This window comes from Bos mutus, chromosome 5 (genome assembly GCF_027580195.1).
Source record: "Bos mutus isolate GX-2022 chromosome 5, NWIPB_WYAK_1.1, whole genome shotgun sequence".
Taxonomy (NCBI): domain Eukaryota; kingdom Metazoa; phylum Chordata; class Mammalia; order Artiodactyla; family Bovidae; genus Bos; species Bos mutus.
In genome coordinates this window covers 109,071,461-109,085,171 of record NC_091621.1, presented here as the reverse complement: position 1 = coordinate 109,085,171, position 13,711 = coordinate 109,071,461, and the positions used below count along the sequence as shown (strand labels likewise).

Below are 13,711 nucleotides of genomic sequence, written 5' to 3'. Positions count from 1 at the left end.
AAGGGCTTCGTGTGCCTCCCTGGTCGAGAGGGCTCCCTTTTTGTCCCCTGTCCTGCTCCTGGGCCTGAGCCCTTTCCCGGCAGCACCGGCAGCAAAGAGGAAGGGTCTGAGGCCTGGATGGATAGGATGGAGGGGCCGGTACAGGGCAGGAGACCTCTCCCGTGGATGCTTTGGCCTGCTGTCCATATAGAAGCCTTGGCTGCCTATCCCCTGGGGATCACCTCTGTTTCTAATATCATTAGCGAGGGTAAATATTGCCATTTACAGACAAAGAAGCTGGGGCCTAGAGACATGAAGGAACCTGCCCCAAGACACACAGCCAGTGAGTGGCAGAACTTGAGCTGGTCCTGGCGTCTCTTGAGAGCTCCTGTTTCAGGCACTGGAGGCAGGGCCCCTCGTGTTTTCAGGAACCTTCCAGTTTAAAGTCTCTGCTGATCCTCCCAGCCAATGTGGCAGGCAGGCCCTGAAGGGTTAGCGCCATTCTGTGGGTGAGGAGAAAAGATGTCATGAATTTTTTGCCTGTTAATTTCAGAGCTGAGACTGGAGCCCAGGACTCCAAGTCCAGTGCTCGTTCTCCTGCAGCAGTGCCTGCGGGGTACATGGCAGGCACATGGTGTGTTCTCAGAAAAGGTCTGTTGGTCAAGGACACAGCTCTGCCCTGGACTCGGGGAAGGCCTCTCTGTCCCTCAGAGGGGGCAGATGCAGCCTGAGATGCCCGTGCCATCTCCCTGCCCCCTTCCTCCCGTGTTTCCAGGCCCTCATGTCCCTCTTCGTGCTGGCCTCCAAGGATGGCTGGGTGAACATTATGTACAATGGACTGGACGCCGTCGCGGTGGACCAGCAGGTGGGCATGGCCGGGCCGGGTCTGCCGGGCAGCAGGGGAGGGACACGGTGTCTTTGGGGCCCCCGGGGTCTGAAGCTGGTGTCTCCCACTGTCAGCCATACCCGCCCCTCCCTGTCCTGGCCTGCACCCTTCCATTAGGGCTGTGCTCTGGCTGGTGTAAGTCCGTGCTCCGATTGCTTCTGCAAGCCTGCTGTCTGCAGGGAGAGCGCTGTGAGCTGGCTCTGTCCAGAGGGCTGCAGAGCCCGTGGATGGAGAAGCGAGAGTAAGAGGAGGCCCAGGGCTGGGCCAGCTGTGAGGACAGCAGGTGCATGCTTGGGCGGGACAGTGACAGGCTCAGGGAGTCATGAGGCCAGGGCCGGGGGTAGGAGGTGGAAGGAGAGTGGCAGGAGGCAGGTGGAGGAGGTAAGCAGGGCAGAAAGGGCAGGAAGGCCTAGGTGCACAGCTGGGGCTGGAGCAGAGGGTAGTGGGCATCAGTGAAGGGGTAACAGTGAGGTGAGCTTGTGGGAGCCTCCTGGGGCTGCTGGGTGAGGATGGATTTGGAAGTGGGAGGGTGGAAGGGGTCAGCAAGGAGGCTGGGTCTGAGCCCTCACCCCCAAGATCCCTCTGAGAGCAGGGGTCCCCTCAGGGGCTAGGTGGGGGCCTTAGGCAAGACACATGGCTGATCAGGGTCAGCAGTGTCCTGGCTATGAAAGTCATCAGAAGAAGGAGCAGGGAGATGCTCTAGGTCATGCCAGGACCCACTCAGTGAGGGCACTGGAGCTGGGGATGCCCCTAGGCCTGTAGGTCCCCTCAGACTCTTGGCTTCACCCTGGATGGCTCTGGAGTGGACATAGAAGTGGAGGTTGGGGATGTGGAGGAATGAGAACATGTGGTGACATCACCTTCCACTTCTTTGTCTGTACACTCTTCCTGCCTGCCACCCCCACTAACACACACATGGACACACACAGATGCACACACACACACACACACACACACACACACACACACACCCATCAGGGCTGTGATCACTCCTCTGCTGGCTGCTTTGTTTCCTGGTTTGTTTCTAGATGAATGAATAAATGAATGAATAGTTGGATGAATAGATGGATGATGAGCACATGGATGAATAAGTGGATTGGTGGGTAAATGGATGAATGAGTGGATGGATGGGTAAATGGATGAATAAGTGGGTGATGGATGGGTAAATGGATGAATGAGTGGATGGATGGGCAAATGGATGAATGAGTGGGTGGGTGATGGATGGGTAAATGGATGAATGAATGGATGGATGGGTAAATGGATGAATAAGTGGATGGGTGGGTAAATAGATGAATGAGTGGATAATGGGTGGGTAAATGGATGAATGAATGGATGGATGGGTAAATGGTGAATAAGTGGATGGGTGGGTAAATAGATGAATGGATAATGGGTGGGTAAATGGATGAATGAATGGATGGATGGGTAAATGGATGAATGAGTGGATGAATGGATAGGTTGGTGGGTGGATGAATAGATGGTGGGTAGAGGAAGAAGACAGAGGGCAGGGAAGGGGGCACTGTCTTTGCTGAGCACCATCCTTGTGCCAGGCAGGGTAGGCACTTCCTACCTCCACCTTCAAATCTCCCAGTTGCCCGGGAGGCTGTTACCAGTGCCTGCCCTGCACGGAGGCTCGTCGAGGGAGGGTACCCCCGGCAGTGGGCCCCATGGTGCCTGGCCAGCCTCCCTCAGCCCCGTCTGGTCCCCGCAGCCCGTGCCCAACCACAACCCCTGGATGCTGCTCTACTTCATCTCCTTCCTGCTCATCGTCAGCTTCTTCGTGCTCAACATGTTCGTGGGCGTCGTGGTGGAGAACTTCCACAAGTGCCGGCAGCACCAGGAGGCCGAGGAGGCGCGGCGGCGTGAGGAGAAGCGGCTGCGGCGGCTGGAGAAGAAGCGCCGGAGTGAGTGGGTGACCTGCGGGGGAGGGTGATGGCTCCCTGGCCCCAGGGCTCCTCTGCCTGCTGCTCTGCGGAGGCCCGGGCCTGACCCCAGCCACTGGGCCTCTGGACCCAGAGGGAACGGAGGTCTCTGTGCCCCTGGCCTTGCCCTTCCCCAGCATCTGCCTGACCTGACCTCTGTCATCAGTGTCCATCCAGAGTCTAATGGTGACCCCACTGCCTGTCCAAACGAGGCCTGGCAGCTCAGTCCAGGCAGAGGGCAGAGACAGAGCCTGGATGCCCAGCCCTGAGCCGTGGGACCCCTATCCTGCCCCCAGCAGAACCAGAGCCCCTGAATGGGCACATTTGGGGTGAATGAGGACAATCAGGACAAAGAGGACAATCCCTCTCTGCCATCCTGCCTCACGTGCTAACCCCTTTCCCTCGAGGTGCCCTGGTTGGGTGGGGTGGACCTAGCTGACTCCCAGGGCCTGGGGTGGACCTGATCTCTCCCCTCGCCTCCTCCCTCCCGTCTGCCTCTCCTTCTGTGTGCTCTGTCCCCACCTCTGCCCCAACCCTCTGTGGTCTGCACCACCCACCCCGCACCCCTGCAGAGGCCCAGCGGCTGCCCTACTACGCTACCTACTGTCCCACGAGGCTGCTCATCCACTCCATGTGCACCAGCCACTACCTGGACATCTTCATCACCTTCATCATCTGCCTCAACGTGGTCACCATGTCCCTGGAGCACTACAACCAGCCCACGGTGAGCCCCGGCCTGGCCCCTGGCCCGAGGTCGTGTGGTGGGGTTGGGTCCTCAGGGGCCCGCACCCCAGGGATGGGCGGGCCAGGGTCTGAGCAGGTCCTGCACGGGGTCTTATGCTTAAGAAGCTCAGGGCCTGGTAGGATGGATGAGTGAGAGGGAGAAGTCACCCCTTTCCAGGGCAAGATCCTGGTGAGTGGGGTGGGATGGGGTGGAACGGGGTAGGAGTGGGGTGGGGGTGACATTCAGGTCCAGCCTTGAACGTGGATGACAGTGGCCGTGGTGTGTTCACTGAGACTCTTTGCAGGACACACTACAGATATTAACTCTCCAATCCTCGCAGCAACCTTAATGTGTGTGTGTGGTGGGCTTTCTCCAGATTTTGTAGATAAAGAAACCGAGACTCAGAGACATAAAACACGCTGCCCTAGTCATTCAGCCAGTGAGTGGAGGTGGGACTGGAACTGTGGTTTGCCACCTGGCTCCACTGCTCCTGGGCATATGGAGCCTGGCAGAGGGGCAGGGCCTCTGAGGGCAAACACTGGGGTAGGAGAGGTGACCAGTCCCCAGCTGGTTGCAGGCAGTGTTCATGAGGGACACGAGGGGTGTGTTATGTAGGGGCGAGTCTCTGGGAAGACTAACTGGAGTGGGGGAAGAGGGGAGAGCAGAGCCTCTAGATGAGGAATTGGTACGTTATTTTAAACGGTAGGAGTGAAATACAATGAGTGCAGGCAGCCGTTGATGGGATGCGGCCGTAATGGTAGAACTTCTAAATTAACATGAAGAAATGGAATAAGAATAAGTTCATATTAACCAAGTATTTATTCTGTCTGGTCTTGGACTATTACCTCGTTTAATTCTGAGGTGGGTGCTATTATCATCCAATTCATAGACTGGAAAACTAAGTCCTGGAGAGGTCAAGTGACTTGCCAAGGCTTCAAACAAGGAATAAGTGCTGAGTCTGAATTCACATCGATTAATACGCGGCCTGGTTCTTAACCACTACCTTAACCATTACCCCATACTGCCTCCACTGAGTGGCGATTGGACCAGACCAGCAGAAATAAGGAAAAGGAAACCGCAATCTAAAATAAATAGTGCACATTAAGTAAGGTGGGAAGAGTAAAAGCAGATATGTAAATCACTGCATTAAGTGTGAATGGAGTAAATTCTCCCCTTACAAGGCAGAGATTCTTCTGACTGGAGTAAAGGTGGCGGACAGGTCATGGGGCCTGGTCATGCTTCTTTTTGTTGCTCCTGCAGTCTCTGGAGACAGCCCTCAAGTACTGCAACTACATGTTCACCACTGTCTTTGTGCTGGAGGCTGTGCTGAAGCTGGTGGCATTTGGTCTGAGACGCTTCTTCAAGGACCGGTGAGCAAAACTGGGCTGGGCTGAGGCAGCGGAGAGTGCACTGCAGGAGAGAGAAGCAGTCCTGACCCCCAGGGAAGCTATCCTGACCCCAGGGGAAGCTTGGGGCAGCTGGAGGAGGGGAACCAGTGAGTCCGAGGACTGATGGTCATTGACCCCAGGTGCTGCCTTCAGCCCTGATGGGTGCCGGGCATTCTGCCAAACCCCTCTCATGGTCCTCCATACCCCACAGGTAGAGCAGAGCATACCTCATGCGAGTCCTTCTTTTCAGAGGGAAAAAGTGGAGCTCAGAGAGGTTGATGGACTAGCCCAAGGCCACACAGAGGGAGCAGCTGGCTCAAGATTCAGACCTAGGAGTCAGAACCCATTCCTCCTCAGATGTTCCTTTAGCCTGGTCAGCCTCTTGCTTGAGGGATAGAGGCTGTGGTGGGGTTGGGGTTGGGGGGCAGCGAGGGAGCTGGAACCACTGGGATCTGGAGGGGCTATTAGGGATCCCCGAGGGCCATGGCAGGAGGGTGGAGGGCTGGGAAACTCCTCCCAGCTGGAGTGTGTCTAAACTCAAGTGCTTCTCGCCCTGCATCTCACTCCCGCCCTCCTCTGCTCGGCCGCACAGGTGGAACCAACTGGACCTGGCCATCGTGCTGCTGTCGGTCATGGGCATCACACTGGAGGAGATTGAGATCAACGCGGCGCTGCCCATCAACCCCACCATCATCCGAATCATGCGGGTCCTGCGCATCGCCCGGGGTGAGGGTTGGGCGGGGCAGGATGGGGAATAGGAGCCCGTCCTTGACACACACTTGACGCCCCCATGCTGTGTGCCCACACTTGCCCTCGTCCTGACAGCTCTGTACTGCGCCCTGGCATGCCCCCTCCATATAACACCCTGCCCAGTGTGGTCCAGTCTCAGGTGGGGTTGAAAGGACCCCAGGGCAGCCAAGAAGACACTGGGTCCTCACCAGCCTTTCTCCAGCTCTGGCTGGGACACCTTGTCCTTGAAACCCTGTTTGTTCTCCCAGAAGTCTCCCTTTCGCCCCAAGGCTGTCCTCATCCTTGTTTCAAAAAACCTCCTGCCTCTGGCCTCACCCTTCTACCTGCCCCGCCCGTTGCCCCCAGATTCCGAGGTGGTGAGGGATCCCGTGGAGAAACTCAGCAGTCACCCTGGGGCCTCTCCAGCCAGAGAGGAAGGGAGAGACCCAGGGGCCCTCACGCGCTGCTCACTGTGGCCTCATCATGGTGAATTACGTGCCCACGCACACACTTGATATCCGTCTGCTCCCTTGTGCCTGTCCTCCTTCTCTTGGGCTTTTTTACACAGACACCCACCCCAGGGGGGACGTGTTTTTGTGCACCACCCCCATTCATCTGCACCCAGGGGATTGTAGTGTGGCGTCTCGTTCACGCTCCTCCACTTTCTCGCTCTACCGCATTCACATGCACACACACACACAGGCCTGTCCCTGCTGGTCTGGGCTGAGTGGGCCGGGTTGGGTGTTGCCCACAGTGCTGAAGCTCCTGAAGATGGCCACGGGAATGCGGGCCCTGCTGGACACCGTGGTGCAAGCTCTGCCCCAGGTAAGAGCCGCCCCTCGCCCAACCTGGCCGTCATCAGTGTCACGCTGGGCCCCTGGGGGGCATGGGCTGTGACTTCCCTTCTCTCCAGATCTGCCCAAACCGGAGCTGAGGCAGAGTCCTGCCTCCAGAGAAGCAATTGTGAGCTCAGGGCGTGAGAGATGGGCGGGTTCCCATCTACTTCTTCCTTCCTTTCTTGGCTGAGCCCTTGGTCCCTCTTCCCACTCCTGCCCCACCTGCCTGCTCTGTACCCCGCCCTCGGGCTGGACGCTGAGGACCCAGGTTCTGCCCTCAGGAGTCTAGGGGAACGACAGAGGCCTCAGGGCAGTGTGGGGAGAGGCCCGCACATGGGGAATCAGAGAAGGCATAAGGCACTTCGAGCATGACCTTATAGGGCGGCTTGACCTTGTCGGTGGCTTGGTAAGAGGTGGTGATGTGGATAGAGAGGTGACAGGTATGACATTCTAGGAGGGGATAGCATGAGACACTGACCTGGGGGTGGGGACCCTGGGAAGTTAGGAAAGCACCCCCCACCATTGGTGAGGGGAAGGGAGATGGGGTCAGAGCCACAGGGGTGCATCTTCGGTCCTCCTGGGAGCTCTGCAGTCCCAGGCTCCTCCTCCCCTGCTGTCCCAGCTACCGATGACTCCTTTTCTCCCTCCCCTCAGTGCAGCCTCACCTCACTCTGAGGTGAGCCTCATATACATTCATTTATTCACTATGACTCATCTAGTCTTAAGGAACTTCAGCTGTTTTAAGGTAAAAGGCACAGATACAGCATGCTAAAGATGAGGATGAAAGATAAACAGCCCAGGGAAAGTGAAAGCAAATTCTCTCAGGCACTTGGGCTGAGGACGTTGAGTTCCATTCTCAAGTTTGGTGTGAGCTTCCTGGCAGCCTCGTTGCAAAGGGCAAGCGACACAGCAGACAGCCGGTCTGGATGGAAAGCAAGGGCTTTCATTCAGAGAGCTGTGGTCTTTCCTAACATGAAATTCCTTTGGAGGGATTTGTCACATGGGAGATGGGGGTGAGTTCTGGGCAGATAGTAAATGGGTTGGAGACCAGACTCAAGCCTCCCTGAAAGTCAAAGTGTTAGTCACTCAGTCGTGTCCGACTCTTTGCAACCCCATGGATTGTAACCCACCAGGCTCCTGTGTCCATGGAATTCTCCGGGCAAGAATACTGGAGTGGGTAGTCATTCCCTTCTCCAGGGGATCTTCCCGACCGAGGGATCAAATTCAGGTCTTCTGTGTTGCAGGCAGATTCTTTACCATCTGAGCCACCAGGGAACCTATGGTCAAAGCCTAGTGCCCTGTGAGAGCCTGGGGACGAGGTGCCTTTATTTTTCTTGCCTGTGAAATTGGGGCGAGGGATGGTGGTAGCAGTAGTTCCTATCTCAAAGGGTTGTTGTGAGGTTTAAAATAGTTAAAGCTTGTAAAGCACTGGATCATAAGCAGCACCGTGGAAGAGTCCGCTAAGGACAGGAATGGGGGTGGCAAGTGTGTGCCCCCCGCCTGCCTGGCCTCCTGGCCCTTTCCCCTCTCCCTTTCCCCTTGTTCTGACCCTTGGGCATCCTAACCCTACGTTGGTATGGGGCACATGGAGATGCCTAGGAAGTCCCAGCTTCAGGTAGGAGACATGGAATAGTAATTACAACTACTTTAAGAGATGTGTGTGCCTAGAACCATGTGGTATTGGGGTGAGGGCTTACCCCTCAAAATCTATTAGCTGATCCTGGACATTTCCTTGGTTCTTTGTAAAGTGACAGGAAAACGAAACCTCAGCCCTTTCCTTCCAGGCTTTGTCTCAGGCACCCAGAGAGGAGGCCTGAGGGAAGGCTTCTCAGAGGAGGTGACCCATGATCCGGGTATTGAGGGGTGGGGAGTAGGCATTTTCTAGGCAAAGGCAGAGAGAAGGTCTTCCTGGCAGACAAAACAGAATATGCAAATGGGTCTGTTCTCTGTGTGGCTGGAGTCTGGAGTTGGGTGATCAGTCTGGGAGGGGTCCACAGGGCTGGACCCCAGCAGCTGGGGCCTCACACCTGGCCTCAGAGGTGCTCAGTGAGAGCTTGTCTCTTTAATAAAAAAGCATCATTTAATTAGACTCTGTTGGTGTGATTGTGGCGCAGCTCAGAAGGAAACCCTTGTCTGGAGTAGAGAAACATTAGGAGCCCGTGATTAACACGGTTTACTTTTCAGCAATTAACACGAACATCCTCAGATTCCATTCATGCAGGTCTCTGAGGGTTCTCAGAGACACTTCCTTTCTAGGGCAAGAACATGTTGGAACCTTATCTTACCCATAACATGAGTTAAAGGTGGTCTCTGGCCTACAGATAGACTTGAAATAGGTTTGAAATCTGCGATATTTTTCTCCCACCGGAGCTGTGGGAGGGGGGTGGCTGGGTCTGCAGGAGGCTTCTGGGGGGCCCAGTCTTGCATGATTCCTATATTCACGCCTTTCTGGGGCCAGAGCTCGTGCTGACCCAAGGAAGCAGATCTGAATTACTCCAGCCATGCCCCTGCTCTCCAGGACTTCCTAGACTGGCAGAGACAGTGACAGGGATACACCAGTTACACTCACGCTGTAAGACTGAATCCCTGTCTGTCTGAAGGAATTCAGGCAGGCTTCATGAAGGAGGTAGCATTATTGATGTAACTTCCTTTTCTCCCTCTCTACATTCATCTGTGGGATGGTACTGACCACACACAGGTGTAGAAGCTGTGTGCAGAGACCCTGGGGCCAGCCTGCTAGGCTTGACCCCAGTCCTACCACTACTAGCGATGTGGTCCTGGGCAAGGACTTCACCTCTCAGGACATCTGTTTAATCACTTGAAGAATGGGGGTAAAAGAGAGTCCATAGATCATTGTGTGCAGCCATGACTAAGGAATGCTTGAAATCGGACTGCTCATAGGAAGGGCGTCATGCTCAGTCACTTCGGTCCTGTCTGACTCTTTGCAACCTCATGGACTATAACTCACCAGGCTCCTTTATCCGTGGGATTCTCCAGGCAAGAGTACTGGAGTGGGCTGCCTTTTCCTAACCAGGGGAACTTCCTGACTCAGAAATCGAACCCACATCTCCTGTGGCTCCTGCACTGCAGGCGGATTCTTTACCACTGAGCCACAGGGGCCACCAGTAAGGGCTTCACACGTGTCTTGTGCCCTGTGCTGGACCTGGCCGGCCCTCCAGGAGGTGGGGCAGGGGTGGCCGACACGGACACAGAGCCTGCCCTGACCTTCAGGCTGGCCCTTTGCCTGGAGCCTGCCGTGCCCCCTCCCCGGACCCTGCCCAGCCCCACCCGCTGTCCCCACAGGTGGGCAACCTGGGCCTCCTCTTCATGCTGCTCTTCTTCATCTACGCCGCCCTGGGAGTGGAGCTCTTCGGGAAGCTGGGTGCGTGATGCTGAAGCCGACCTGGGGGGTGGGCTATGGAACAGGTCTGGTAGTGGAGGGAGGGTCCCGGCAGGGTGGGGAGGCCTGAGACACCCTCCCCCGAACAGACTGTCATGCCACGGTCTCTGTGATGGGGAAATGTTCCCACAGCGAGCCTTTGGGGGCTGGATGGGTGACCCTCCGCCATCCATACCCCGCTCCCAGCGTGAATAGAGGCTTTGGAGAGATGCTCGCCTGGGTCCATGGGCAATCCCATACCTGTGCAGTGGACCCCCCACTTGGAGCCCCCCTAGCTGTCTGACCTCTCAGGGATGCCCCTTCCAGTGCCACCTGCCAGTGCCTATCCCCAGTCACTGCCATCCCAGTAGGCAGAGTGGACAGGGCCCAGACTGAGGGCAACGCAGCCCACATCCAGGCAGCCTTGCACAGGGCCAGCTCCAGCAAGCCGGGCTCCTCTGGGCATGAGCCCTTACCTACCTTAGCCCAACTTCTCCCTCAGAAATTGATACTGGGTGGAGCAAGGAGCCAGGCTCACCTGAGCTTGAGTCTCCACCAGCATGCCACCTCTCTGAGCCTCAGTCTCTCCATCTGTGGGCGTGCACAGGCCGCACACGCCTCTGAGGTTATCTGAGATAAGGCTGAGAGGCAGCAGCGCAGGGCAGGCCAGGCTGACCCCACTCTCCTTCCAGTCTGCAACGACGAGAACCCTTGTGAGGGCATGAGCCGGCACGCCACCTTCGAGAACTTCGGCATGGCCTTCCTCACGCTCTTCCAGGTCTCCACTGGCGACAACTGGAATGGGATCATGAAGGTACACGTGGTGGGCAGGGGAGGGAGAGTCAGGCTGCATTCTGCCTGCCCAGTGGCTCGTCGCACACGGAGGGCGTGCAGGGCACAGAGACGCGGGGGTCCACCCACGGCCCTGGGGCACAGCAAGGTGGACATGAGGCCAGAGCGGGTTTTCTGTCCGCCCTGAATGCTGTGCTGGGATCAGGGCTCAGAATCTAGGGGACAGGACTCTGCTTGGGGCCAGAGGGGGTGCTGGGGTCCCGAGCCCAGGGACTCCAGGCGCCACTGCTCTGACGCTGAAGCCAGCCTAGGGGGTGGGCTATGGAACAGGTCTGGTAGTGGAGGGAGGGTCCCGGCAGGGTGGGGAGGCCTGAGACACCCTCCCCCGAACAGACTGTCCCTTGGCTTGGGCTTCACTGTCCATCACCCAGCACGGGTTCCCTGGCTCTGGCCTGCAGTTCAGCCTGGGCTGGGTGGAGAGGGGCCTCATGAGGACAGAGATGCGGCCTGTGTCCCAGACCCCCGGGCCTCGTGGCTAGCTCCCTGCTGCATCCCTCTCTCCCCCGTCCTCGGTGCAGGACACGCTGCGGGACTGCACGCACGACGAGCGCAGCTGCCTGAGCAGCCTGCAGTTCGTGTCACCGCTCTACTTCGTCAGCTTCGTGCTCACGGCCCAGTTCGTGCTCATCAACGTGGTGGTGGCCGTGCTCATGAAGCACCTGGACGACAGCAACAAGGAGGCCCAGGAGGACGCTGAGATGGACGCCGAGCTGGAGCTGGAGCTGGCTCACGGCCTGGGCCCCAGCCCGCGGCCACCGGCCAGTGCCCCGGGGGCGCCCGCACCCGCCCACGGGCCAGGAGGGGCGGCAGGCGAGGGTGATCCCGAGGGCCGCCTGCACCGAAGCTGCTACTCGCCAGCCCAGGTGGGCGGGGCCCGGAGAGGGCAGCGGGGTTGCTGAGGGCTGGGAGGACAGCTGGGCTGGCGGGGGGGCTCGGGCAGAGAGCTCTGTCATTCCGGGCCCCGCTTGCTCAGCTCCGTTTCAGGGGCGACCCTGTGATGTGGGGTCGGGCCCAGGCCACGGGCGGAGAACCAGGAAGGCAGCCCGTGCCCGCCCACCCGGCCATCCCGAGCTGGCCGATAATCCCACCTGTCCCCACCCCGTCCCCGTCCGCCTAGGAGAACCTGTGGCTGGACAGCGTCTCTTTAATCATCAAGGACTCCTTGGAGGGGGAGCTGACCATCATCGACAACCTGTCCGGGTCCATCTTCCACCACTACTCCTCGCCGGCCGGCTGCGAGAAGTGTCACCACGACAAGCAGGAGGTGATGACAGCGCCCCAGGGGAGCTGGGGCCTCGGGGTTGGGGGGTGGCTCCAGTCCTGGTGGAGGGCCAGCCTGAGGGGCGAGCTGCTCTGGGTGGAAGCCCGCCAGGGCCTACTTGATCAAGGCTGGTCCCATGGGGCTGTGGTGGACAGGCCTCCTCCCTGAGCCCAGCCTGGCCTGATCCTCTGCTCGGTCCAGGCCTGTGCTGTGGCCTCAGGAGCTGCGAGGCCCCGCTCTGGGCCTGTACACAGCAGGTGCTCAGAAAGGGTGGCTGCCCACTGTGGTGGTGCGCTGCGGGTGCCAGCAGGAAGCCCAGGCGTCACCTCTGGTGCAGTGTGCCTTTTCTGTGACGTCAAGGGGTCACCCAGGACCATCGTTCCAGAGCTCAAGGCCTGAGCACCCCAGAGCCTCTTCCCAGGGCCCCTGTCCTGGTTCCAGGGCTCAGCCCCAACCTCCCCAGGTGGGGTTTCCCTGATGGGCGCCGCAGGGCATCCGTGGCCTTGGGCCTGTCTTGTGCAGGCTCAGGCGGGCCCTGTCCCCTCTCCCCAGCCACGTGGGGCCCTGAGCACCTCCCTAGGAGTGGCCAGCCCCCAGGGATCCCCTTTAGCCTGAGATGACTTCAGACTCCCCAAGGCCCTAGGGGCTCACAAGCACCCCCAGCCCATGAGGGCAGCCTGCACAGAGCCACAGGTGAGTCATTCCCAGCAGCCTTGAAGGGCACTTGGTCTGCTTGGACCAGCTTTGGTTCACAGCCCTCAGCAGCTCACCTGCCCGCTGGCCCAGCTTAGGCCCAGCACTCTGCCGTCTGTGACATCCTCGGGTCGTCTCCCATTCCCAGCCCAGGCTAGGTCCCTGCACAGGATGGACGTGCCATCTGTGCTCAGATCTCTTGCCCTCTCTGACCACTGCCCTGTGTCTCTCTGGAGGACCCCTGCCCCACCGCAGCCCCAGAGGTGACACGAGGTGGCCCGCTCTCCCTGCAGGTGCAGCTGGCCGAGACGGAGGCCTTCTCCCTGAACTCAGACAGGTCCTCGTCCATCCTGCTTGGCGATGACCTGAGTCTGGAGGACCCTGCAGCCTGCCCTGTCGGCCCCAGGGACAGCAAGGTGAGCACAGTGGGCTCCTGGGCAGGTGGATCTGAACTTGCAGCCTGGCCTCTGCCTGCCATGCTGGGACACTGCCCCTTCCTGGCGCACCATTTAAGTGGCACCTGCTGCATGCTGGGCCCTCATCTCCTGTTGGTCAGATGAGGGCTGGGGACAGAGAGGTGGAGTGATTTACCTGAAGTCACACAGCAACAAGCCAGAGCTCCAGTCACAGCATCCAAGTGGCCCTGGCCACTCACTGTAGCTTTGGATGTTTTTGCTCCACTGGGAGTTGTCCCTGGTGGGCACACTTTACGGGGGCACTGGGGGAGGCTGGAGAGTCTCAACAGGTGCAGGCACCTACTGTGTGCCCTTTGTCTGCACTCAGTGTGCCCGCCCCCCAGCTCTGTGCGTTGGGGGTAATGTGACTCCATTCCACAGGCCAGGGCATGAGGGCTCTGAGAGGTGAGGTGGCTTGTCCTGTCGCATAGCTGGGCACAGTCCCCAACCTCTGCCCTCGAGGTGGTCAGTCTAGGGGAGGCCAGGAGGGCTGGAAGGGCTGCTCTGTTGATCCTGCAGACTCAGGCAGGGGAGGTCTGCCGCAGGGCTTGTGACCTGGAGGCAGAGTCGTTCTTTTTTTTCTTTTTTAAAGTATTTATTTCTTTATTTG

General features: G+C 58.5%; 1 protein-coding gene across 1 annotated transcript in view; it reads left to right on the top strand.

Moving 5' to 3' along the window:
• Window positions 1-13,711, top strand: part of CACNA1I (calcium voltage-gated channel subunit alpha1 I) — a 113,058-nt gene that overhangs the window by 94,260 nt on the left and 5,087 nt on the right. Inside the window, 11 exon segments of the mRNA XM_070370085.1 lie at window positions 755-844; window positions 2,574-2,766; window positions 3,357-3,508; window positions 4,769-4,878; window positions 5,489-5,622; window positions 6,380-6,450; window positions 9,765-9,843; window positions 10,533-10,654; window positions 11,211-11,555; window positions 11,810-11,956; window positions 12,940-13,062. Coding sequence (XP_070226186.1) covers window positions 755-844; window positions 2,574-2,766; window positions 3,357-3,508; window positions 4,769-4,878; window positions 5,489-5,622; window positions 6,380-6,450; window positions 9,765-9,843; window positions 10,533-10,654; window positions 11,211-11,555; window positions 11,810-11,956; window positions 12,940-13,062 — 1,566 coding nt within the window.